The 26832-nt window shown below is 49.9% G+C and overlaps 1 protein-coding gene across 5 annotated transcripts in view; it reads left to right on the top strand.

The window, feature by feature from the left end:
- ILF3 (interleukin enhancer binding factor 3) overlaps window positions 1-26832 on the top strand; it is a 28400-nt gene continuing 1568 nt past the window's right edge. Inside the window, exons 1-19 of one of the 5 annotated variants that reach the window (XM_027085160.1) lie at window positions 2-148; window positions 12364-12461; window positions 13023-13252; window positions 13447-13624; window positions 15487-15634; window positions 17047-17138; window positions 17525-17620; window positions 18232-18343; window positions 18766-18863; window positions 19414-19525; window positions 19630-19740; window positions 20105-20304; window positions 20662-20829; window positions 21269-21394; window positions 21490-21666; window positions 21764-21917; window positions 22066-22119; window positions 25535-25903; window positions 26695-26823. In XM_027085160.1, coding sequence (XP_026940961.1) covers window positions 12459-12461; window positions 13023-13252; window positions 13447-13624; window positions 15487-15634; window positions 17047-17138; window positions 17525-17620; window positions 18232-18343; window positions 18766-18863; window positions 19414-19525; window positions 19630-19740; window positions 20105-20304; window positions 20662-20829; window positions 21269-21394; window positions 21490-21666; window positions 21764-21917; window positions 22066-22119; window positions 25535-25903; window positions 26695-26823 — 2557 coding nt within the window. In that variant the 5' untranslated portion in view covers window positions 2-148; window positions 12364-12458. Of the gene's footprint in view, window positions 149-12363; window positions 12462-13022; window positions 13253-13446; window positions 13625-15486; window positions 15635-17046; window positions 17139-17524; window positions 17621-18231; window positions 18344-18765; window positions 18864-19413; window positions 19526-19629; window positions 19741-20104; window positions 20305-20661; window positions 20830-21256; window positions 21395-21489; window positions 21667-21763; window positions 21918-22065; window positions 22120-22575; window positions 24019-25534; window positions 25904-26694; window positions 26824-26832 lie in introns of those variants that run through there. The other 4 variants (XM_027085159.1, XM_027085161.1, XM_027085163.1 and 1 more) reach the window with 4 other exon arrangements.

Raw genomic sequence — 26832 nt, 5'->3', positions numbered from 1 at the left:
GCCCCGGCTCCGGCTCCTCCTCCTCCTCTTCTCGCCATTGCAGTTGGACTCAGCAGCCCGGTGCGCACCGCGTGGCTTTTGGGGCGAGACCCCGGCGGGATCTGGCAGGAGGGCGGCGGCTGCGGTCGGAGAACGGGACGCGGACGAGGTAAGAGTCAATGTGGCGGCGGCCGGGCCCGCTCCCGCCTCTCCCCCTCCCCCCGCCCCTCCTCCCACTCAGCGCGGGATCGGCTGAAGAGTCGAGGTGACAAGGCCTGAGGCGCCCCGCGCTCCCCGCTTCCGCCCAGTCCTCTCGCTCTGGCGCCTGGCTCATTCCTTCCTTGCCAGCCTTGCTCCCGCGCTCGGCCGTTACTCTCCCCCATTGTGCCGAGGAAACAAAATGGCGGCGGCGAGGGCCCGGTGCGCGCGCATCCGCCCCCCCTCGCGGCCCCTCGGCCGGCGGCGGCGCCTCTCGCGGGGGGTGCGCGCGCACCGGGCCCCCGGCCGCCGCCTCCCCCGGGCCGGGCTTTGTCTGTTGTGGCGCTACGCGCGCACGCGCGCACGTGCCGGCAGCACACACCCCCCTCCGGCCAGGAGCATCCTGACCCGCGCTGCGGGGACGACCCCCCTTCCCATCTGTCCTCCTCTTTGTCCCAGTCCCGCCCCGAGTTCCAGGAGGGTCCCAGGTTCCCAAGGCGGGAAACGTCGCCTCCTTTGTCCTTACGTGGGGCAGAGAGGCAGACCCCCTCCCTGGAACCCCGTCATTATTTGGATTGCAAAGGAGGCTTCATGGGGTTCCCAAATCTCTGGCTACCTATGCCTCCCCCAGATCAGGAGCCAGATTTGGCGGAGGGTTTAAGCTTTTCTTCTTTTTAATTCAGGTGTTTCATTGATGTTGAATTTTCTCCAGATTGCTTCGGACTTGGCATTCATTCTACCCCAAAACTGTGATCTGGTGCGATATTTGAGTGTCCTGTGATCTGGAAGATTGGGACCCAAGCATGAGAGCTTGAAACCCTTTCCCTTTTCTACCTTATTTTCTCAAGTAGTTGAGTGACAGATTCTTGGGGTTACTCTTGAGGTTCTGTCCAGGGTAATACTCCGCCTGGGGGAATTATTTGGGGTGTACAGTGATCAGCATGTTCTCCCCCAGTTCACTGTCTAAACCTAGGGAGAGTAAGCCATCTCTTCTCAATATTTCCAAAACTGTTTGAAAGTTGCTTGGGATTCTGCCTTGGGGACCTGATCCATCAGCAAGGAAGCATTGGCTAGCCTTTTCCAGACCCAGGTATTTCAGTGATTCTGAATCTTTTTATGATTGCTTAGGACTGTGATGGCTTTAAAATGAGTGGTCTGGTTGGCATATTTGGAGTCCACGGGAAAACACAAGGTGTCACCCGAAGTTAGGACTGAAATTTACAACTTTAGGCTCTTTTCCTCCACGGATTGCTCACAGTGCTGCCACTATGCTTTGTGTGTGGTCTCATGGGATGTAGCTACAGCAGCCGCTCAGACTGTGAATGAAATGTGGGAACCAGAGGCTCATTCACAGCTGGAATGGGGGGGGAAAGGCCCCAGGGCACTGGTAGGTGCTACTATCCCTGTCACTAGTCCTGGATCTTTACCCCTGAGCTGTCTCTTGGCCTTGTGGACAGCTCCTGGTCCCTGGGATTTGTGAATAGAATCTGTGCAGACTCTAGCATTGTCTGAATTGATTGGAGGCAGGCAGTTACTGCCAGGCTTGGCTTTGCTAGCACTGGGCACTAATTTATCAGGGTCTCCCTACCCTGCTGAAGCTTGGGCCAGCCTGGGAATCTCCCTGTTTGTGGAGTGGAGTGGTGCCTAATCATTTGCAGTTTTTCTTTGTTTTTTCCTGATTGAACTTGTCCAGTGCCTGTAGGTAAAAATTCCTTTAACTACTTCCACCGTACTCGAGGAGATGCCCACATTCCTGGGAGTGAGGAATCTAAGGCTGTCTCTTATTTTTCTTAAATTATTTTCTTGTCAAAACAAACAAAAAAATATTGGCAGGAGTGGCTGCTAATATACACATATATTATGTATTTTTAATTTTACTTTTTGTCTGCGTTGGGTCTTCATTGCAGTGCGCGGGCTTTTTCTAGTTGTGGTGATCGGGGGCTACTCTTCGTTGTGCGCGGGCTTCTCATTGCGGTGGCTCTTCTTGTGGAGCACACGCTCTAGGTGCATGGGCTTCAGTAGTTGTGGCATGCGGGCTCAGTAGTTGTGGCTCACAGGCTCTAGAGCGCAGGCTCAGTAGTTGTGGCACACGGGCTTAGTTGCTCCGTGGCATGTGGGATCTTCCCGGACCAAGGCTCGAACCTATGTCCCCTGCATTGGCAGGCGGATTCTTAACCACTGTGCCACCAGGGAAGTCCTGGCTATTAATATCTTTTCTTTTCTCAGTTTAAGGAGAACACTTTGGTTTTTTAAATTTATTTATTTTTGGCTGTGTTGGGTCTTCGTTGTTGCGCGTAGGCTTTCTCTAGTTGCGTCGAGTGGGGGCTGCTCTTCATTGCGGTGCGCAGGCTTCTCATTGCTGTAGCTTGTCATCGCGGAGCACGGGCTCTAGGCACGCCAGCTTCAGTAGTTGTGGCACACGGGCTCAGTAGCTGTGGCTTGCGGGCCATAGCGCGCAGGCTCAGCAGTAGTGGCGCACGGGCTTAGTTGCTCCGCAGAATGTGGGATCTTCCCAGACCAGGGCTCGAACCCATGTCCCCTGAATTTGCAGGTGGATTCTTAACTACTGCACCGTCAGGGAAGTCCACTGGCTGTTAATATTTTGATGTCACAAATATGGTGCTCATGCTCCCCTGGTTAAATTTGCCACATAGGGACAGGTGGAGTCGCTGATGAGGAAAGAGCCTTTTACAAGTCTATAAATCTCTTCTCTTTGGTTAAACATAGGCAGAACTTGTAGGCTTCAGCAGCGTGTGGGAGTTGGAAGTGTGCTCACTTTTTAAAAATTATTTATTTATTTTTGGCTGCATTGGGTCCTCGTTGCTGCATGTGGGCTTTCTTTTATTTGCGGCGAGCAGGGACTAGTCTTAGTTGCGGTGTGCGGGCTTCTCATTGCGGTGGCTTCTCTTGTTGCGGAGCATGGGCTCTAGGCGTGCGAGTTTCAGTATTTGTGGCGCATGGGCTCAATAGTTGTGGTGCATGGGCTCTAGAGCGCAGGCTCAGTAGTTGTGGCGCACAGGCTTAGTTGCTCTGCGGCATGTGGGATCTTCCCCGACCAGGGCTCGAACCGGTGTCCCCTGCATGGGCAGGCGGATTCTTAACCACTGCACCACGAGGGAAGCTCTGTGTGCTCAGTTTTGAAAAAGGCTTTAGAAGTTTTCTTTGGGCTGAGGCAGCTCCCTCTTACTTACCTTTCTCATCTTTCTCTCCAGTTCTTCCTGATTTCACCTTTTACATCTCAGAGGAATGATTCCTTCCCCCTGGAAACTTGCCCTCCTGCTGTGTTTTGTCATTAAGTTGCTTAACTTTGTGCAGTCTTGAAAGATGTGTAAAGTGTCACCATCTAGTATTAGCAGGTATGGCCCACAAAATGGTGATACTTGATTTGCACGTTGCTTTGATCGAATATTCTTAGGAGTTAGGATTTTTAGGCTCTGTGTATTATTATTATTAATTTATGGCTGTGTTGGGTCTTCGTTGCTGCGTGCAGGCTTTCTCTAGTTGCAGCAGGCGGGGGCTACTCTTGCGGTGCACGGGCTTCTCATTTCAGTGGCTTGTTGGCGGAGCATGGGCTCTAGGCGTGTGGGCTTCAGTAGTTGTGGCTCGTGGGGTCTAGAGCGCAGGCTCAGTAGTTGTGGCGCACAGGCTTAGTTGCTCTGCAGCATGTGGGATCTTCCCGGACCAGGGTTCGAACCTGTGTCCCCTGCATTGGCAGGTGGATTCTTAACCACTGCACCACCAGGGAAGTCCCTCTGTATATTATTATATATTATATTTTATTTTAGCCAAGTCCTGGGCAAGAAAGATTTGATTTCTTTTTCCAGTGGCAGGGTTCGGAATTAGAGGCAAATAGTGGTTTGATGGGAGCCTACACACTGTCGGTTAGTGAAATGGGGTTGTGGCCCTGAAGAGATGAGGCGGACTTTAGTCTTCTGCTGCAGCATTTGACAATTTTGTCTGAAGCCACTAGTTTCCCTCCTACTTTGTTATTTAGGGTAAGTCGGTGCTGCCTCTGTGGTGCTAACAGTGTTACAGAAATAATACTGAAAGCAGGGTAGGCATATGTTTGTTGGGGAGGCTTGTCAGTGTGCTGACTTGCTAAAAGAAATTGTTTCTTGCCATTGTTATGTTCTGTTAAATCTCTGTGGGATTTTTCCTAGACATCACTTTTTAGGTGATACTGTTATAAATAGCAATTGGAAATTCAGTCAGACTTTTTTTTATTAATATTTATTTATTTGGTTAGATTGGTTCTTAGTTGCAGCATTTGGGATCTAGTTCCCCTACCAGGGATCAAACCCGGGCCCCCTGCATTGGGAGTGCCAAGTCTTAGCCACTGGACCACCAGGGAAGTCCTTCATTCAGACTTGTAACATCAGCTGCTTTCAGATGTTTTGTGAAATGATGTCCAGTTGAAATTTAATTTTTTTCTCTTCTCATTGGATGTCCACATAATGAAGAAATTGAAAACGTGGCTCTAGTTTTAACAATAAAATGAGTTTACTGTCCAAGGGATATTTTCTTGTCCATATAAGATCACAAAGGATCATTTACAAAGTTGAATGTGTGTCCTTTTATTAGAGTCTGTAAATTTATTCCAGATTATTTTTTTAATCTTAGGTGATTAGTGAGAAGAGGTGCTATTGGCAATTTGAGGTTCATGGTAATTTTCCTGGAAACAGCCATTTATATGATTTCCATTAGGATTGTGGTTCAAGCTCAAGGGTAAGGTCTTACTGGGATAATCTTCTAGGCCACTTGCTTTTGTGCTGCTTGCCTTTGAACTGATTTCTTTCTTTTATCTGAGTGTGTGTGGTGTGTGTGTGTGTAAAGGATGAATGTGATAAGTTAGGCTTGCTTTTCAGTGGTACATTTAGAGCTTTTGCAGGTTAATAATTCTTACTGTTTATTCATAATTCAAAAAAAACCAGTCTAAATTTCCCTAATATGCAAATGACCAGCCTGGCCCCATGGTTCATAGTGTCTCTTAATATTTATTTATAACAGCCAAGAACTAGAACCCACCCAGATGTCCTTTAATGGGTGAATGGTTAAACTATAGTACATCTTTATCATGGAATACTAGTTAGCAATAATAAAGAACAAACTGTCAATACACACACAACTTGGATGAATCTTGAGGCAGTTACGCTGCAACAGACAAGCCAATCCTGAAAAGTTGTATGCTTTACAATTCCATTAATATAACATTCTTGGAATGCTAAAATTACAGAAACCTTAAAAGGATTAGTGGTTGCTAGGGGTTAGGCATTGGGGAGGGGGGACAGTTGGAAGGTGAGTGTGACTGTAAAGGGCAACAGGAGGGATCCTTGTGACAGCAGCAGTCTGTATCTGATTGCGGTTGTGATATTGTTCTAGAGTTTGCAAGATGTTGCCATTGGGGGAAACTGGGTAGAGTACATGGGGGATCTCGCTGTTATTTCTTACAGCTGCATGAGAAGCTACAATATCTCAAAATTTAAAAGTTTCATTTGAAAAAGAAACTTACCCACTAAAATAATTCACAGTTTGCATGTTGTTAATATTTAACAGCCTTTGAGAGCCAGTCATTTTTTTGTTTTGTTTCTTAACTAGAAACTAGTTTTTTAAAAAACTGGGTATTTCCCTGGTGGCTCAGTGGTTAAGAATCTGCCTGTCAATGCAGGGGACTCTGGTTCAATCCCAGGCCCGGTAAGATCCCACATGCTGTGGAGCAATTAAGCTCGTGCACCACAGTTACTGACCCCACGGGCCACAAGCTAGTGAAGCCCATGGGCCTAGAGCCTGTGCTCCACAACAAAGAGAATCCACCGCAGTGAGAAGCCCATGCACCGAAACGAAGAACCCCTGCTCTCTGCAGCTAGAGAAAGCCCACGTGCAGCAACGAAGACCCAACACAGCCAAAAATAAATAAAATAAAATAAATTAAAAAAAAAAAAATCTGAGGCTTTCCCATGGGAACACAGGGGAAGGTTGCCTCTGCCTGCCCCTCCCTCTTAAGGATTTCTAAGCTGGCTTCCCTTCCCCCCTTGCTGCCTGAAGGGCATGTTGCTAAAAGAGTTTAATAATTCCCACTTGGAGTCACATTAAACCTTTTTGCTGTAATATTGTTTTTTCACAGGCAGATGTTAAAATATTTCTGTTGGTTCATCCAAGAGTAGCTGAAATTACTCCTTCAATACGTTGCATTTGTAGTTTTACAGCTGATAGAGCATTTTTCCACCTTGTCACCTTTAATCCTTACTGTTTGCGGCTCTGAGGTGTAGGTAGTGTTTTAATCTCATTTTTGAAATGAGCTCTGAAAAGATAAAGTGATTTGTTGGAGGTTCCACAGTGGCCAGGTTGGAAAGCCCAGGTGGGCACAAACCTGGGGCTTCTGTTTCTGAGACCTGTGGCTGTTCCACCGTGTCATTGGGCCTGGAGGCCTGGGTCTTACAGACCAGTTATAGTTCCAGAAGCAATTTAGGCAACAACCTGCATTTGCCAGTTAAAATATCTTTTTAATTAATTAACATACTCCATCTCCACCTTTTCATAAGAAAAAAGGATGTTTTAATACTGAACATATAGGAAGAAAATAAGTTTAGAGTAAAGGACGGTCCTTTCTTCTTTATTTTTGGCTTTGTTGGGTCTTGTTGGCTGCACGCGGGCTTTCTCTAGTTGTGGTGAGCGGGGGCTGTTCTTCATTGCGGTGCGCGGGCTTCTTGTTGCAGTGGCTTCTCTTGTTGTGGAGCATAGGCTCTAGGCGTGGGCTTCAGTAGTTGTGGCACGTGGACTCAGTAGTTGTGGTGCACGGGCTAAGGTGCTCCACGGCATGTGGGATCTTTCTGGACCAGGGCTAGAACCCGTGTCCCATGCGCTGGCAGGCGGATTCTTAACCACTGCGCCACCAGGGAAGTCCCAAGGACAGTCCTTTAAATTGAAAATATTTGTGAACATCTTTATTCCTAACTTTATACCTCCCTATGGACCAGTAAAAACACTGTGGGGGACAGAACTGGGAACCATTGCACTAGACTTAAGATATGTCTTGAATTGAAAATTTTCTCACAGTGGCATCCATAATCAGATTTTAGATTAGCCTCTTCTGGCTGGGTTGCTTTGTTAAAATTATTTTCCATATATCCTCGATGATGTGAATCTGTAAAAGCTTAAGGAGTCACTTAGAAGTTGTATGTGTGTATTATTCCATTTCTCATTCCAGGATAGGATTATATCTCCAGAGGTCAGGGAACCAGGATTGGGTCCTGTACCTTTTAAAGCCTAATTAAGTCTCTTTAAGAGGAGCATCCAGTTTGGGATCATTCCCAGGAGTGACTGGGACTCTAAGGTTTTGTGAAGTACCCTGGATGGGGGAATTTACTCTGGAAGATAGGTGGGGCCATACCTGTTGGGGTGTTGTCACTACACCTCTTCATTCATTCTACAGACATGTGTTGATCCACACATGCTGACTTGGGCACGTTTCTTTCCCAACAGCAAGTGGTCATGAACGGCATATTCCAGTTAGTGAGAGGTCAGAGAGGTGGTCATCTCACTGCATGCTGTCGTTTAAACTTCTGTAACTCTGCGTGCTCTGGGTGGGCTGGTTTTGAGAACAAAAGAAAGAAACCTGATCCCTGCATGTTAGAACATCCCAAAACCACACAGAGGTTGTTTAAGATCCTGATTCTTCGCTCTTCACTCGTTCTTTTTTTGGACTTCTTTTCAGAGAGGCTGGGCTGGTAAATATCAGGCTTCAGTTGGGCCTGGTTTGAATCCTGAATGAGGTTGCAGGAGCAGCTCTGTGAGCCTTTCAAGGCTTGGGTTTAAAGTTAGATTGGCAGGGGGCAGTGGAGTGTTGCATATATAGGTGGGTATTGTGGGTTTCTTGCCAGCAGTGTTCCTCAAAATCTTGAAAAGGAGGTTAAATGAGGTGGATTCTCTGGTATTCAGGACTGGAGCAGCTGGCTTCCAAGAGGCTGATTTGGATGACAGATAAAGGCTCACGCAGAGGCAAGTGAGGCCGGTTTTGTTGCCCTGCAAAGAAGTATTGACTCCAGTTTTTTGTTTGTTAGTTTTGCGGTACGCGGGCCTCTCACTGTTGTGGCCTCATCCGTTGCGGAGCCTGAAGTGCAGGCTCAGCGACCATGGCTCACGGGCCTAGCCGCTCCGCGGCATGTGGGATCTTCCCGGACTGGGGCACGAACCCGTGTCCCCTGCATCGGCAGGCGGACTGTCAACTACTGCGCCACCAGGGAAGTCCTGACTCCAGTTTTTATTATTTATTTATTTTTGGCTTTGCCTCGCGGATTGTGAGATCTCAGTTCCCCAACCAGGGACTGAACTCGTACCCTCGGCACTGAGAGTACAGAAGCCTAACCGCTGGACCGCCCAGGAATTCCTGACTTCAGTTTTTACGTGTTTGTTTTAGTTCACAGAATAAGTACTCTTACTCACTTTGTCCCCCTGAATCAAAAGCCATCGCCACTAAGGCCTGGCCTGAGGGAGGAGGGCCAGGGGATGAAAGGATCGCAGATGGGCCAAGGGTGGTGGTCAGAGTTAGCCACAGCCCAGTGAACCCCTTTAGGGGTCCCTTCTTGGGCCTGCCTCTCAAGTGAGGCAGCCTGCTGGAGCACAGGCCACAGCCATGCTCTGAGTTTTAGCAGTGAAGACAGCAGATGGAGACCTCGCTGCGGGACGTTTGCTGAAGACAGGAGCATTTGGGGGTGCACAAGTGTCCTTGAGGGCTGTGATGGGCTGATGTTTTACACAGTGAATATCTTTTTTTTTTTTTTAATGTTTCATTTTATTTTATTTATTTATTTTTGGCTGCGTTGGGTCTTCGTGGCTGCGCGTGGGCTTTCTCTAGTTGTGGCGAGCGGGAGCTACTCTTCATTGCAGTGCGCGGGCTTCTCGTTGTGGTGGCTTCTCAGTGCGGAGCATGGGTTCTAGGTGCACGGGCTTCAGTAGTTGTGGCATGCGGGCTCAGTAGTTGTGGCTCAAGGGCTCTAGAGCGCAGGCTCAGTAGCTGTGGCACACGGGCTTAGTTGCTTGCTCTGCGGCATGTGGGATCTTCCTGGACCAGGGCTTGAACCCATGTTCCCTGCATTGGCAGGCAGATTCTTAACCACTGTGCCACCAGGGAAGTCCTATATGCCATTGACATCTGACTCTAGTTGTGTTTCACATATCTCTCCATCTCTATTCTTTTCATCTTTCAGTCCACTTCATTTTATTGAAATATAATTAACATAATCTATTTTTACGATGCTTTTCAAAGTAGCAGAAAGTTGTAGTCTTTCCTCTAAATATTAACTAGAGTCCAGTATTTATTTACATTTTTTTTTTTGAAGTAAATGTACAGATCTTGAATATCCAGTTCAATGGATTTTGACCACTGCATGTCCCCATCAGTATTACCAAGATGTAGACCATGACCGGGACCCCTTCCCAGGTGTTTCCTGCCACCATCCCCCAGAGGCAACCGCTGATGAGTTTTGGCTGTTTTGCTGAGTTTGAGAACTTCATCTGGGTAGCTTTTTTTTTCCTTTTTCTTTTTTGATAGTTGCCCCAAATGTAGCCACTGGAAGTCTTCATAGGTCAGCTCAGTTGTCCTTTGGACAAGCCTGCAGTAATCTGTGCATGTTTCCTTGCTTTCTGACACTGCAGCGTGACCCAGGCTCACCCACCATAGTTGTGCATCAGGTGCCGAATCAACCATTTCTTCCAGGAGCTCCTTTTAGAAGATTTTAGACAATATCGGTCCTACAAAACCCTGAATAAAAAGGTCTTAGTCACCTGGGATCTCAGTTTAAGCTCTGTTGTTTTCGAGTCTCTATATCTGATATCTGTGGTGGAGGAAGAATGTAAAATGAAGAGGTGGTAAGTGTACAGTGATGCATTGGCTCCGGGCACCATGTTGGATTTGGAGGGAAGGCGTTTCTCCTTTAGGGTACACTCGCTGGCCAGGTCCACGGGAATGGGGGACTTGCGTGCTGTGTTCATCACTGTCCCAGCATCTAGCTCAAGGCCTGGCACAGGGGAGGTGCATGCTGAATACTTTTGAATAAGTAAATACAGTTTTAAACATCATCCTTCATTATCAGATTGATGAAGTTTCAGTATAGATATGGCCAGGACTGGGGGCTGTTTAACATGGGCTCCTCACCAGTCAGCTGTGATTTCTGATGGCCTGCCTCTTGTCAGTTTAGAATTGGTTTTCTGAGCTTTGCTTTAAATTTTAGATTACCTGCCATGGTTGCACTTTTGTAAGAATTCTTGTTTACTACTCACTTTTAAAAAAAACCAAATCTATTATGGAAATTTTCAAACATGTACAAATGATCCCAGTATACCCATCCTCATCTTCAGCAGGTATCAACATTTTCCAGTGTTGATTTATCCTTTTCCCTTCTCCACTCACCACCTCACTGGAGTATTTTAGAGCAAATACCAGGCATGTAGTTTAAGCCATTATTTATTTTAGCTGCATTGAGTCTTCGTTGCTGCGCGCGGGCTTTAGTTGCGGTGAGCGGGGGCTACTCTTCGTTGTGATGCGCGGGCTTCTCATCGCGGTGGCTTCTCTTGTTGCAGAGCACAGGCTCTAGGCGCGCAGGCTTCAGTAGTTGTGGCACACGGGCTTAGATGCTCCGCCGCATGTGGGATCTTCCTGGACCAGGGATCGAACCTGTGTCCCCTGCAATGGCAGATGGATTCTTAACTACTGCGCCACAAGGGAAGCCCCAAAGACGTTCTTTTCAAACACAGCCGTAATATCATTCGTTCCTAACTGAATGAACAATTATTCCCTTAATACAGGATGTGCTTTTGCATGTGCTCCGCCCCTACAACAGCCAGTGATGTACATCTTGTCTGTAGCAGAAGTTGGTGCTGTTTTTGCGGGTCTGTGGGATTTATGCTCCATGCTTTCCATAGGTCAATTCATTTAATTTTCACAGTCTCCTTGAAGAGGTAGAGGAGTAGATTCATGTTGCAGGTTAGAAGGAAACTCCAACGAAACTTCAAGGCCACACATGTAGTGGCACAGCTGGCAAAGTTTCAGGCCCACATCTTTGCAAAAGCTCCCACTTGGTGACTACCAAGGGCCCAGGCTCAGCCAGGAGCTGAGCCCAGGGACTGGTCCTCCACTCCTCCCTTCCCTCCCTCCCATGTCAAGAAGAATTTGACGCCACCTGTCCTTTTGCCTGGCTCTGCAGGGACATCGCCTGTCATTCCACCCTTAGATTTTCAGGTTCTACTTTGGAACCCTTCAAGTTTTCGATGAGATTGCTAAGTAGTCCTGAAGCATTGTGGGAAATTCTTGTTCTGGCTAGTCATGTCGGAGTTTATCCTTGAAGGGGGTGCGTTTCAGAGATGAACCTGCTGCCCTGGCTGGTAACTGGTGTGGATGCAAGGGGCTAGCTGTTATGTGGCTGGAGGGAATAGGTGGATTCATCTGTTGCCTATTACGCTGATGGGGTTTTTTTGGTTGTTTACTCATTTGGAAGATTTCAGTGTGGACCAGACTGTTTGCATAGAGTGGGAATTGAGTAGGTTGTAGTCAGCATGTTATTTAGAGTCCAAAATTGTAATTATAGCTACGTTTGTCTTGAAGACTTCTGTTGTGTATTTCAGTTGTCTCAACCACTCCAGAATTGAACCCACAGGTGTGTGTCCATGTGCTGCAGTGGCCACATCCACCTGACGTTTCAGAAGGTTCTTGCCTCTCCAGTTTACAGAAGCCTTTTGAGCCCCTCTGTTTCCTGCTTTCCTTCCATCTCTTCATTACCCTCAAGGACCAGAGCTCTTTCCCTCTTTCTTCTCCAAATACCAAGATTTTGCTGAACATTTTCACCTGTACCATTTTCTGGAGGCTTGTTAAAAGGTTTATTTTTTATTTGTAAAAGTTGGCATACTTATATAAAGATACGATAAAAAGGGATTTTTAAAAAAGTAAAAATCACCTGAGTGTGGGCCCGAAGTGAGACGCACCATCTAGAAACCAGCTGTTTTCATTTTTATGGAATTTTATAATTAGTTGTTTGTACCGTGGCTTAGTGGTTACTTGGAAATAAAGATGTGTCCTGCTGTGTGGACGGGCCTCCTTCCTGAGGCAGCGCCGTTTGCATCCTGCTGAATATCTGACTGCTAAGATTCATCCATTGATGAAATATGTGAAACTAAAAAGATTTTCTGATCTTATAGATAGTTGAAGTATTGATAACACCAAGGAAATCTGTCACAATTTGAAAAGATAAGGAAAAATTTGATTTCCAGACACTACAGGAAAAGAAGTAAAAATGGTAAGAAAGTTTTTTTCTTAATCATAGATACGGTTTCTTCATTCATGTACAAAAATGTCTGTAGTGTTGCCCCAAAGCATTGGATTCTTTTTTCTAAATTGAAGTAGTTGACTTACAATATCATATTAGTTTCAGGTGTACAACAGTAATTTGATAACTTATTGTAGATTATATTCCATATAAAGTTTTTATAAAATATTGGCTACCTTCCCAATCCTGTTCATTGTGTCCTTGTAACTTGCCTATTTTATACTTAATAGTTTGTTCCTCTTAATCCCCTTCACTGTCTCGCGTCCCCAAAGCATTTGATTCTGTAATCATTTTTCATTGGACTTTTTTCAAGTACATAGTGTAACAATTCTAGTAATATAGAAACGTGTAAAGTAAATGCCCCCTTCCTCCCACCACCTAGAGAAAGCACAGCTGTTATGTTTGGTTGTCCTGCTCAGGCTTTCAGATAAGTTCATATAGTTTTATTTTCATATGAATAATTCTCAGTTGTACAGCTTAAAAGATAAGCGTCAAGTTGCATTGTTTTTAACTAATTTTTCACATTTCCAGCGTCCAGTGAGAATTTTTGTGAATGATGATCGCCATGTGATGGCAAAGCATTCTTCTGTTTATCCGACACAAGAGGAGCTGGAGGCAGTTCAGAACATGGTGTCCCACACGGAGCGGGCTCTCAAGGCTGTGTCCGACTGGATCGATGAGCAGGAGAAAGGTAGTGGCGATCACGCCGAGTCTGAGAATGTGGATGTGCCCCCAGAGGACGAGACCAAAGAAGGGGCCGGGTAAGTTGGTTTTGTAGGGTGGTTGTTTTTTGTTTGTTTGCGTGTTTGTTTTGTTTTTTCCTTTCTCCTTTCTAGGGAGACTGGCCAGGCTAGGGTTGAGCACCTCCTTTTCTAAGAAACTCCAGCCTTTCCAGGATCCCTGGGTTCTGGCCAGATGGAATCTCTCACTGAGCATGTGTTGGGCTGTCCCTCAGGGAGCAGAAGGCAGAGCATGTGACTAGAACCCTGAGGGGCGTGATGCGTGTTGGCCTCGTGGCAAAGGGCCTGCTGCTCAAGGGGGACCTGGACCTGGAGCTGGTGCTGCTGTGTAAGGAGAAGCCCACGACCGCCCTCCTGGACAAGGTGGCTGACAACCTGGCCATCCAGCTCGCTGTGAGTGTGACCACCACCACTGGGGTTGGAGGGTGGTCAGGGGAAGAGGTGCCCAACCGCGCTGTGCGCCAAGAGGCACGCTCCAAACCCAGCCTTGCGCCTGCTGTGCTCACACCTTCTGTAGGTGACAGGCAGGACGCTGCAGAGCCACCCAGATGCTCTGGCAGCCAAGAAGGGCCCAGTGCCTGCCATGTACAAGGCTGCACTGTTTTTGGGCCTCACTGGGCATGACCTTCACATCCAGATTCCAGTGATGGATGGGCGGGTGAGTGGATGAATAGGTAGCACAGTTGTTGACTCTTCCTCCCTGATGCAAAGCTGAACATAAAAAAAATTTTTTAACCGATTTATTTGTCTCATTACAAAAGTACTACATAAATAATAGCCTCTGGCATTTCTTGAGCATTGACTACACCAGACTCTAGGCCAGAAGAGCTCTTTATCATTTCATCGTAATGATTGAGATAGGACTTTATCATCTAAGTATTTTCGAAGATGTGACTGAGGTGTGGGGAGCTCAGTAACTGACCCCACATACCCAGCTGGTGAGGTCTGGGGCTTCAGAACCTCTTGAGTGTCACTGCCACTCAGTGCCTCTTTGGGACACATTTACCCTGGATTTAGTGACAGGATAAGCAAAAGAAGAAAGTAAAGACTCTCTTAGACACACTGTTCGTTTTCACGTGTGAAGGTATGTTCTGTCACGTGTGAAGGTACGTACTGTCACGTGTGACTGACAACTGGGGATTCAGGACAGAGGTCAGAATTGATCAGTTAATTTTAATCTTTGTCTATAAAAAGTATATTAAGTGAAGAAAATTAATTTGACGTAAATGTTTCTAAAGGAAAGACAGTTTTTGAAGAGTCTTTAAAGATAGATACAAAGAAAGTATATTTTTATCAATTTAGCTTGGTGTTTTTTGACTGGGGCAGATTTTGCACCCCAGGGGACATGTGGCGAATCTAGAGGTAGTTTTAGTTGTCACAGCAGGAGTTGGGTGCTACTGGCATCTCCTAGGTATAGAGGCTGGAGATGTTGCTCAAGGTCCTCCAGTGCACAGGACAGCCCTACAACCAAGAGTGATCTGGCCCAGAGCGTCCGTAGTGCTGAGGTGGAGAAAAGTCAACTTAGATTTTCCATAGTGCCTTTGTCCTCCCCGTAATGTATTTACTTTGTTTTTCTTGAAAAAAATCAAAAACGCTCGAGTTTTCTTGATCAAGGCATATAAACTGGTATAAAGAAGAAAGCAGAAGTCACAATTGTGAACGTCCTCTTATAGACACGTGCATTTGCAGCAAGTGTGTGCTTTTATAGGCATCATATGATGAGACTATTTTACTGCACACAGTTTCCATCATCCCGCATTCTGTGATAGCTGCTCAGCCTGGTGTGGAAATAGCGGTGGCTGGATGCCGACTCTGTGCTGGGTGCTGTGCTTCCACGGAGTGTCCGGTTCAAGTCCTCTGCAGCCTTGTGCTGTCGGCCGTGTCACTAAGTCCATTTTACAAATTAGAAACCACAATCTTGATGAGATGAAGTGATTTGTCCAGTTACACAACAACCAAGCAACAAAATGAGGATTCACACCCTCATCTCCTCCCAGACCCTAAACTCTCTTACCATTACATTATAAAGCTTCCCGTGAAAATCACTCCTCTAAGTAGTCACCTCCTCCTTGGAGTACCTGGAAGATGGCCAAAGACCTGTCCTGCAAGAGGGAGGTTCTGACCCCTAGCTGAAGGGACTGCTGTCAGTCACAGTCCAAGAAACTGGCCTGTCTGCTGTAGTAACCAGGAGCTAAACAGAACTGTCGATAGCCTTGGGGGGAAAGTGCGTTTGAAAGTTGCATTTTCTTTTGTAGGCTGTTACAGATGACAAGTACGAAATACTCCAATCTGTCGACGATGCCGCGATTGTGATAAAAAACACAAAAGAGCCTCCATTGTCCCTGACCATCCACCTGACATCCCCTGTTGTCAGAGAAGAAATGGAGAAAGTATTAGCTGGAGGTAGGGAGGCTGAGAAAGGCCAGCAGGACACTGGCAACTTGGTGTTCCCTCACGATTCAAACGTGCTATTCAGTTTTAGACTGCTTTGATAAAAGGATAGCGGTGTAGCTTTGACCACCTTTTACTCTGAGATCACATCTCCCACTCGGTTTCAGTCCTGGGAGTTTGACAAAACGGTTGCACTAAAAGTGAGTAGCACTTTTCCTAGAGGATTGCACCATTTTTGTTTGTCTTAATCCTTGGATGTTCTCATCGGTGTTAAATGTGATTTTTTTCTGTTGAGCCAGTCTCTGGCCTTGGAAAAGTGTGTCCCTGGTGATTATAGGCTTTTTAAATTATGGAAGACAACCAGATGGTTTCTGCATGAGCATCACGTTGGACTTGTGCAAACAGCTTGTGTTGCAGCAGAACCGAGGTCTTCTTCGTTTGTCCTCTTCCATTGGCTGCTTTTATCAGTTGCAGTGATTGAAACGCAAAGAGCTGATGCAGAGTTTTGGATAAAGTTTTAAACAATTGAGTGATTTTCAAATCAAGTCTCTGAACCTCAGACAGTGATAATGCTTTCACGATTCAAAGTCCACCCAGGGCTCCTCATACATCGCTGGGTGGACGTTTTTCAATCACAACTCTCACACCTCAAAGTAAAGGTGACAGGCCTTATCCAAACCCCTGATGCACAGATGGTGGAAACGACAAACGCTCCGGTTTTGCTGCAGCACAGGCTAACGCCGTGCCCTTGTTGCTGTTCTTTGATTACCTTCGGTTCCGATACCTGATTTACTACCAGAGCCCTTCTAGTTTATCAATTTAGGGACGCTGGACCTTTGACCAACAGGACTCTCTCTGTCAAGGGCTGGGGCTAGGGCAGTCCTGCCTGGTGGGCGGAGGTGGTCCCCTTTGCCATAGACGCCTCAGGGGAAGGCCTGTGGGAAGCAGAGAGGGAGTGCATTTCTACTCCCCACCCCCTGCCTATTTTTTTTTTTTTTTTGGTTTTTGGTTTTGTTTTTCGTTTTTTGCTAATGAATTTTTTAGCATAGCTAATTTATTGGGAGATCCTGGGGAGGAAGCAAGGTAATAGTCTCTACTAGAAGATAGGATCCACCTATCTGTCCCCCTCCCCCATGGGATTATTCCTTTTAGAGTAACTTCCCACTTTTGTTTTTGTTTTTCTTATTGTTGTTTTTTTGGTTTTTTGTTTTTTTGTTTTTTTGGAGGGGGCCTCTGATTTTTACCATCTCCTCTTGGGGCAGAGTTAAATGCACTTGAGCGTCTCCTTCCCTGGTCAAGGGTGGAGATGACTTGAGATTCTGGGAGCCTCAGCTGCCCCTTAGGAAGCTGCCACATCCCCTTTCCACCTGACAGAAACCCCTTGGTCAAACTGTACCTTGTCTTCTTATTCCATCCATGAATAGAAACGCTATCAGTCAACGATCCCCCGGACGTTCTGGACAGGCAGAAATGCCTTGCTGCCTTGGCGTCCCTCCGACACGCCAAGTGGTTCCAGGTTTGCATTTTGTTCTTCTATTTGTCTTTCGGTAGAGAATTCCTAAGTTTTAACTTGGCTAATTTTCACCATAAAGTTTCGGTAACATTGAAGAGCACCGTGCTGGACTTAGCACCTGCAGGCGTGCAGTTGCTAAAGGAGCACGCATAGACAAATTTGACACCCCCAAAGGAGGCTTGTGACTGAGTAGGTGGGTAGCTGCTGCTTCGTGCCAAGAGTAACATTCTCGTCCACTCGGTGAAGTCGCTGCCGACCACACACTTGATGGTTGTGAACGTTCACCGTTTACCCTTGACAAAGTAGCACCCTGAGACTTGTGTTTTTCATGTTTGCCTTGTGTTCAGGGAGGTGCCTTGGTGTGAAAAGCCTGTGCTTTGTTCCTCTAGGCCAGAGCCAATGGGCTGAAGTCGTGTGTCATTGTCATCCGGGTCCTGAGGGACCTGTGCACCCGCGTTCCCACCTGGGGTCCCCTCAGAGGATGGGTAAGGCACCTTTGTAGCTATAGCCACCCTGGGTCATGTGTGCAGAGACCTCCCAGATCCCAAGAATATGTTAATGGTAAATGGGCTGGAGTGGCCCTTCAGGGTGTGGCCGATACTCCAGTCATAGCTGCTCATTGAGCAACTACTGTGTGCCACACCCTGGGTGGGGATGAGAACGAGACCAGACTCCCATGGAAGGTGCACAGCTCAACCTAGGCAGGGGCCGGCCAGGTGGCACACTTACTGTGACAGATTGCTCTCCGTGAAGAGGGTTTTGTAGCTGTTCTTGGACAGGGGTCAGCAAACTGAGGCCCACAGGCCAATTTTGGCTAGTTGCCTGTTTATAGTTAAGAATGCTTTTTATGTTTTTAAATGGCTATATTTTAAGTATAAGTACCTATGTAACAGCTTCAACTTTGCCTCTTGGCCCACACAGCCTGCCCCTTTAACGTCTGGTCCTTTAAGGAGAAGTTGGTTAAGGCCCACTCTAGGTGTCCTGTCTTGGATGTGCGCCCGCACACACACACACATACACACACACGGCAACAGCTCCTCAGCATCAGCCAACTCCCTCCTGGACACTGTAGTTAACTGTCCCTCTTGCCTTTCAGCCCCTCGAGCTTCTCTGTGAGAAGTCCATCGGCACAGCCAACAGACCAATGGGTGCTGGCGAGGCCCTGCGGAGAGTGCTGGAGTGCCTGGCTTCAGGCATCGTGATGCCAGGTTGGGGCCTTGTGCTTTGCAAGTTGCAGGGAAAGGACAGGGATTGAGGCCCTGAGGCCACTTCCTGGCGGGTCCCCTGACCGGGTTAGGGCAGCAGCATCCCCGTGTCCCCCTAGGGATGAAGCATGTGACTACCCTCTTGCACCATCATATCCAGCCCTGTGCCGGCTCCGCAGCTGTGACTCAGGGCGGATCCGGGGCAGTGGTGACCCACTCCCACGCGAGCTCCATGCTCTGAGATACATGTGGATTATTTCTCTCACAGGCTGGATGCCGAGTGGGTCACCGAGCTCGGTGTGTTTTCCAGAGCTGGGTGTGGATGGGGCGCGGGGGGTAACGCACTTGGTTCCCTCAGCCAGCACAACTCTTCGGAGATGCTAAAAGATAATCCTCTGCATATCTTCCTTGTTTCCTGCCTTCAGATGGTTCTGGCATTTATGACCCTTGTGAAAAAGAAGCCACTGATGCTATTGGGCATCTAGACAGACAGCAACGGGAAGATATCACACAGAGTGCGCAGGTATAGTCATCGCCATTGCCAACGTGAGCCCTTACCCAGTCTGTAATCACTGGCTTCCAGTTCCATTACTGGGTATTCTCAGGGTAGCCACTGGACTCATAGGCTCAGGCTGGGGATTCTGAAGGTCAAGGGATCGTGCCTGATACAGGGTGCCCCAATCTGGGTTGCTTCTTTCCCCTGGCGCCACGCGTGGTTGTCGCCTGCCCCCTCAGCCTGCTCGAGTGCTGTTTTCAGACACCGAGTTCAGCGGGGAGATGTGTTTGCGTGCGGACTGCTCCAGGAGTCCTTCCCTCGCAGGCCCACCACGTGGCTCCATGTGGCAACCAGTCCCCAGGTTGGGGTCTCCTGTAATCCTCTCGAGGGGGGTGGTCACAGGCTGGCCTTCCCCCACAGCAAGGCTGGGCCCTGGCTGTTGGGGACCCCTCGCTGTTATAGGGGAGACCGTTAGCAACCCGTCAGCTCCCACCCCTTCCAGAAGGCATTAGTGAGAGCACACACGTTGGCTGGGAACGCAGGGCGGCTGAGTCAGGTTCCTCTTCCCCTTCTCCAGCATGCTCTGCGACTTGCTGCGTTTGGCCAGCTCCATAAGGTCCTGGGTATGGACCCCTTGCCTTCGAAGATGCCCAAGAAACCAAAGAATGAAAACCCAGTGGACTACACAGGTAAGCATGGCGCACTGCCCATGCCCAGGCAGGCGGTATCATCGCACGCTCCCAGTAGAGCCCAGACTGGAGTCTCAGCTGCTTCTGTCCTTGTCTCGTTTCAGTGCAAATACCCCCCAGTACCACATACGCCATTACGCCCATGAAACGCCCAATGGAGGAAGATGGGGAGGAAAAGTCTCCCAGCAAAAAGAAGAAGAAGATTCAGAAGAAAGGTACCAGCATTCATTCATAGTCCTTGTTTTACCCTCCACGTGGCTTCAATTAAGGTTCACCCCAAAGTGAGTGGGATACCTCCTTTTGCCTTCTCTTTCTCGGACGTGATACTTCAGTCCTTTTAAGAATGATTAAATAAATACAGCATGGGTGTGGAGCACAAGTGGGGTGGACGTGCCTCAGCTGGTGACCGCAGGCGTGGTGTGCGCCTGGGAGTGGGGCAGGCAAGGCCTCGGCACGTGTTGCCGCCCAGCCCCCTGCCCAGTCCTCCACGTCGTGCATCAGGGCGCAGTCAGGACAGGTTCCCCTGCCCGGTTCAGAATTGACTGACTTTCCAGAGCAACATTGGTGTGTTCTCTCTAGAGGAGAAAGCAGAGCCTCCCCAAGCGATGAATGCTCTGATGAGACTGAACCAGCTCAAGCCGGGGCTGCAGTACAAACTGGTTTCCCAGACCGGTCCAGTTCACGCCCCCATCTTCACCATGTCTGTGGAGGTAGACGGCAACTCATTCGAGGCTTCTGGGCCCTCCAAAAAGACTGCCAAGTTGCACGTGGCCGTTAAGGTGAGCGCGGCCGGCAGCGTCGTACAACGGCAAAACACTTCCCTCATCTTGCTCCCCTTCAGAGCCATCATCCCCTGTTTAAGCACGAGGCTAAAGGAGGGCATGCGCATACTGCAATGGTTAGATTCCTGAACGGTAGCCAAGTCACAAGTGGCAAGAATGCCATCATCACTGTGGCTGATGGGCAGAGGGCCCCCAAGTGTGGCCGGGCATCGAGGTGGTCTTGGGAGCTATAGGAAAGCTCCTCCAGTTAGCTGGACGCTACCCTAGGAACTTCTGAGTCAGGACCCCGGGTGTGGGAGGGGTTCTGCGTGGTTGAGCCCTCCCTCACTGGGGGCCTGGGTCTCCCTCCTGCAGGTGTTACAGGACATGGGCTTGCCCACGGGTGCCGAAGGCAGAGACTCCAGCAAGGGGGAAGACTCAGCTGAGGAGACAGAGGCGAAGCCAGCCGTGGTGGCCCCTCCACCTGTGGTGGAAGCTGTCTCGACCCCCAGCGCTGCCTTTCCCTCAGATCCCACTGCCGAGGTGAGCACGGGGTGGGTGCTGGGGTGCCCGGCAGGAAGGAGCAGGCAGCCCTGGGTCCCATGAACCAGGACAGTTACTGGTCCTTGTTCTCTTACCCCAAGAGAGTGTACCTTCCAGTCCAGGAGCCTCTGGAGGGAGTTGGGTGTGAGCTATTGAGCCATGACCAAGAGGCCCTTGCTGGTGTTGACCCAGCATCTGGGGCTGCACTGGGGTGGCCTGCAGTCGAGGGTGTGCCGTTTCCCTGGGAGATGGGGTGTGGGTGGAGGTGGTCCCATTGCTGGGAAGGCCACAGATGATTTCTGGAGACGGGAGTGGCGAGGGGGATGGAGCGGAGGGCCTCAGCCATGACATAGGGGCGGCTGCCCTCCTCCACGTGCTGGAAAGCCCTTAGCTGAGTTTGTTGGTTTTCTTTTCTGTTTTCCCTGAGAACGTAAAACAGCAGGGGCCGATCCTGACCAAGCATGGCAAGAACCCTGTTATGGAACTTAATGAGAAGAGGCGTGGCCTCAAGTATGAGCTCATCTCAGAGACAGGGGGCAGCCACGACAAGCGCTTCGTCATGGAGGTGAGTGGTCCTGGGGGGGCCTGGAGTCCTTGGAGACTCCCCCCCGTCCCAAGGTGGGTGTTGGGTCACCCCAGACACGCATGTGTTCTTCCCAGGTCGAGGTGGACGGACAGAAGTTTCAAGGCGCTGGCTCAAACAAAAAGGTGGCCAAAGCATATGCCGCCCTTGCTGCGCTAGAAAAGCTGTTCCCCGACGCCCCTCTAGCCCTTGAGGCCAACAAGAAGAAGAGAGCCCCCGTGCCTGTGAGAGGTGGACCGAAATTTGCTGCTAAGGTGAGCGGTCACCCCGGAACTCTCTGACCTTGGCGTGTATTCTCTGGTGGTTCGAGTGGGAGGCGAATGTAACCCGTCTGTCTTCTTTCCTGTCCAGCCACATAACCCTGGGTTCGGCATGGGGGGTCCCATGCACAACGAAGTGCCCCCGCCCCCCAATCTCCGAGGACGGGGAAGAGGAGGGAACATCCGAGGTCGAGGTCGAGGGAGAGGCTTTGGTGGCGCCAACCATGGAGGCTACATGAATGCTGGTGAGGACCATTGTCCTGTGCTGTCCCAGTGGGCTCGGCCTGCTCCCTGGAGTGGGTGGGACCCCTGGGGCCAACTGAGATGCCAGCAGAGGCAGGGGGGCCGGCAGACCCACCTCCTGCCCTGGTGACCCTGTCTGTTCCCTTTCAGGCGCCGGGTATGGCAGCTACGGGTATGGAGGCAACTCGGCGACCGCCGGCTACAGTAAGTGTGTGTTTCTCTTTGTCTGAGCTTGGGGAGAAGCTGCAGCTTAGCTCCCGTGGCCTGAGTTAGAGCAGGGTGGCCCAGCAGCAGGAGCAGCCTCCCTGAGGCTTAAGGGCGGCTGGCACCCATTCTCGGTGGTTAGGTCAGGCGGTCCTCCAGCACCCCCCATCCTGCAAAAGTGTAATTTACTCTTTAAATGTTAATGCACACACTTGTGTGACTTGAAAGTTCATTAAAAGTCAGAATTTTAAATTTCTCTGCTTTAAGCCATGCGAAGCACCAATCCTGTGATAATACTTTTCCTGACAGTGCACAGCTCTTGTCTTGAGAAGGAGCCTTCATTGGGGGGTTACAGGAGCAGAGAAATCTAAAACATGAATTTCAAATGTGGCGCTCTGTGCCATTTTTCAAAAGAATTCTAATTTTTTTTCTCTGCTCTGTCTCCCCCTTTTGTAGGTGACTTTTTCACAGACTGCTACGGCTATCATGATTTTGGGTCTTCCTAGAGCATCTAAAAGTATTGCACACAAAATCAACTTTTTACTCCAATTTTCTCGAACTCCAAAACCCAAAGTGTCCGTGCTGTGCCCTGTGCTTCACTGGGTTTCTCAACCGTGGCTTGTCACCGCAGCTTGTCTGAAACTCTTAGCCTGCAGAATTTAAGACAATGGCAGTTTTTATCGTGATTTGCCTTTGAACTTGGTCATATTGAAGTTCACAATAAGTGGAAAACAATTTTCAGAGAATGTGTTTTTTGTGCAGAATTGCACAGAATTCTAGAGCCAGCGTTGGTCAGCATCAAGGCAAAAGCCCACCTTTGCTTTTTATGGAAAGCATTACTTTATTTAAGAGACAGATAATAATGCATTTTAATCTACCTTTGTCTTAATTTACAGCAGGTTTTGTATGAATTTTTAACCTTTTAACAAATTCCCAAATCTGGTTGATGCCTTTGACAGTAACGATTTCACCACATGTGAATCCAGAGCAACCAGCCTTTTTTGTTGTGTTTTCGTAAGCATGTGAGACGTTGGGAACGCGGGGGAATTGTACATTGTGCTGAGTTAACCTCCTCCACCTTTTGTAAATGCTCTGGTGGGTTCTTGTTCCGGGATGCAATGTTCTGTGGCTGCTTTAGCTAGAGGTGAACTCTCAACGGTATCAAAACTGTGCTTCCACTGTTAGTGCAAGAAACAGACAGGCTTTAAGGAAGAGAGAACGTGGAATTTTGCAAGTCGTAATCACACCTGCAAATGCATGGGATTCTAGAGGTTTTTTTTCCATTTTTCTTTTCTTTTCTTTTCTTTTTTTTAATGGGGCTTTAAAAATAATCCAGCAGGAAGAGCTTAATACATAGCACAATTCTCCAGTGAAGAGCCAAGCCTCAGCAGGGCCTGTGCTGCTGGGCGCACGTCCACGGCAGAGTCCAGAAGGCCCGGAAAGCTGCTGCCCTCTCACCTCGGGGTGCAGGCTTGAGCTTGTGTGGCTTCTCCTTTGTGCGCAGAGGCACACACAGGCGTTTTGGCTCTTGAATGAGACCCCCGTCTCTTGGCGGGAGTCCTTCTTGGGAATGAGTGTAGTTTGGGCTCTGGTCAGCAGGTTTTTTTGCAGCAAGGCCTGCCTCTGCGTTGACTTGCAAAATTTTGCGTTTATTCAGTCAGGCAAAAAATTGGTCAAAACGGTTATTACATAATTTGTTCCCAGGGGTTTGAAACATTCAGTGAAACTTTTTAAAACTTTGATTGCATGATGTATTTTTTTTTCCTAGAAAGTTATTGTTTGAGAATAATGTCTTTTTATACCAGGAAATAGTTATCCTGAAATGACGTTGAAAATTTCCCCTCCCCTTTATTATTATTATTATTTTTTTTTAATCAATATATGTTAAAGTAACAAGCCCTCAGTCCTTGGCGTCTTCATTCATTCCCACACTGGCGGAGGGGCGAGGAGGCGCTCAGTGCTGGTCATGGGCAGCCGAGGTGGTGGGCTTCCGAGAGGGGGTCTGCAGGGGACCTCCTGTCCTCCAGCCTCCTTGAGAAGCCTTCGCGCGTTTACTTTCTTGCATTGTGGGACACGTCCTTCTCCTTGGTGTTTTTGGCTTTGGGTGGTGTGGGTGGAAGGGTCTAGAGAAAATTAACTGATGTTGCAGATCAGTTCTATCCAGATTATTGTTCAAACCACCCAAGACACAGCGGTGTGGGGCGTACATCTGCAGCGGGTGGAAGGAATTAACCCCATTCAAAAGGCAGGAGATCCTTGGTGCTAAATACGGGAAGGAAGGGCAGGGTGTGTGGGGAGCGTCCTCTCCCCGTCCTCCCACCCTGGGCATAGTAGCCACACCAGGCACCAGCCCCGGCTGTCTGTGGCAGGGGCAGCGGCCAGCCAGCACAGGTGCACCCAGGCCCGCCTGCTCCAGGAGCCCGAGAGTTCTGCAGCCCTTGTGTGAATGCTAGGGATTGCCCGGCTGGGTCGGAGAGCCACCCACATGACCTGTTCTCTTCCTGTCGCCTCACCTTAGCTGACCCATGCCCCGTCAGTTCATCTGAGTGGTGGGGCTGTGTTAAGAAACCTGTCTTCCGGGGTCTGTACCTAGTAACCAGAGGGGGGACCCACCGTGACATTCTCCGCTCCAGGGCCCGAGAATGTGGCGGCCTGGCTGCACGCTTGTCAGTCCTGCCCCTGGGTCCTGCCTGCGCCCGGCAGCTGTGCTGGGAGTAAGGAGGGGCCCTCTGGGGGGGGCCACCCAAGGCAGTAGCTTGAGGGCCCACCTGGGTGTTCTGAACCCAGCCGTAGTGTTTCATTCCGCCCACGAGGCTGTGGCAGTCACACCAGGGAGATGCCCTAGGTCATTGGGCTAAGTCTCCATTCGGTCCTCCCAGACCCAGGTTGGACCAGCTGGTCTTCCAGGAACGACTCTGGCTTTTAGGGGCATCGTTACAGAGCAGCTCCGGGGGTCACCCAGGCCTGGGACTACAGAGCCTCTTCCCAGCACAGCAGGGGGGAGGTGGCGGTGGCCAGCTGCTTCTTTGGGGCTTTGCTTTTCCTCTCACCGTTGGGGACATCTGGGTAGCAGTCAGCTAGTCGTGAATGTCATCCCGCGCTTGGAGCCCATCTCATTGTAATGTTGACATCCGCTGCGAAAGCTGCTGCTGGCCTGCTGTCGTGCCGCTGCTTGGGCAGAGAGCCATTGTTGTCGTCAGCTGATGGGTGAGTGGGGCTGAAGGCTGGGCCAGTCCATACCAGGCTGCTTCAAGGACCGGAGCCGCTGCTCCTCGCTCTCCTGCCTCTTTCCGTCTCTCCGGGCCTGGCCAGTGGGCTTGTGGGTCAGCCTTCAGGGCCCACAGCTGTGACCTTCCCTCTCCTTCCCCTCCCCCGTCTCCCGATCCTCCAGCTGACCCGCTGCCTTCCTGTTTAGGTCAGTTCTACAGCAACGGAGGGCATTCTGGGAATGCCGGTGGTGGTGGCGGCGGCGGGGGCGGTGGTGGCTCTTCTGGCTACGGTTCCTACTACCAAGGTGACAACTACAACTCACCAGTGCCCCCGAAACACGCCGGGAAGAAGCAGCCGCACGGGGGCCAGCAGAAGCCCTCCTACGGCTCGGGCTACCAGTCCCACCAGGGCCAGCAGCAGTCCTACAACCAGAGCCAGTACAGCAACTACGGCCCCCCACAGGGCAAGCAGAAAGGCTATAATCATGGACAAGGCAACTACTCCTCCTACTCAAACTCCTACAGCTCCCCCGGAGGCGGGGGCGGATCAGACTACAGCTACGAGAGCAAATTCAGTGAGTTGGCTTCCAGAGCCTCCAGGGGTCCAGGCCAGCAGCACATCCCAAGGAGTGGTGGAAGCTCATCCCTGCCCCAACCTGACCTCTGGTGGAGGGACTGGAAGGAAGCCGGGTGGTGCTGGCTGCAGGGCGGGCGTTAGGAAAATCCTGACAGCAGGGTCCCCTGGCCCAGGTCTTTGCTGGTCCCTCCCTGTTGCCTTCTCCGAGGTCCCGGAGGCTGTGGGCTGAGGCTGGGGCCCAAGGGTGGATAGAGCCTGTGAGTCTGGGCCAGCTGCTGCAAGGTCATCTCCAGGGATGGGCTCTGGAGACAGCCCCCAACACATCCTGAGTTAACTTCCCCGTCTGCCGGTCCTTCCACCTCGTGCACAGACCCAGCAGGCCTGGGGAAGCGTGGGTGTGAACTCGTGCACAGCAGGATAGCGGGCAGCTGCGTGCCGGGGACCTTAAAGAAGCTGTGCTGCCTGTGCGTGGGCCTGGCGGTGGGCCTCGGGTACCTGGCTGGGTGGGAGAGGGGAGGAGGCTGCTGGGGACCCTGGGATGGAGGAGCAGGCGGGAAGGCAGGATGGACCTGGGCTTCAGAACATGATGACATTACAGGGCTCCAGTGGCCCCCGGCGCTTCGTGGTTGGACTGAGGGTGCCAAATTTCATCGGTCAAGATGGGGATCGGGCAAGGCCCAGGCGTCAGCTGAGCTCCTGCCACTGCCGAGGCCGCGCACAAGGAACCTAGATCGCCCCAGCCGCAGTCTTGGCCACAGCCCCTTAACTGTGTTATCTTCTCTCCCCCAGACTACAGTGGTAGTGGAGGCCGAAGCGGCGGGAACAGCTACGGCTCAGGCGGGTCGTCCTACAATCCAGGGTCACACGGGGGCTACGGCGGAGGTTCTGGGGGCGGCTCCTCATACCAAGGCAAACAAGGTGGGCCTG

This window comes from Aethalodelphis obliquidens, unplaced genomic scaffold, assembly GCF_003676395.1.
Source record: "Aethalodelphis obliquidens isolate GAN/ISIS:26980383/991018 unplaced genomic scaffold, ASM367639v1 scaffold53, whole genome shotgun sequence".
Classification (NCBI taxonomy): domain Eukaryota; kingdom Metazoa; phylum Chordata; class Mammalia; order Artiodactyla; family Delphinidae; genus Aethalodelphis; species Aethalodelphis obliquidens.
Note: the sequence above shows the minus strand (reverse complement) of the source record. Positions and strands in the feature narration are given on the sequence as shown.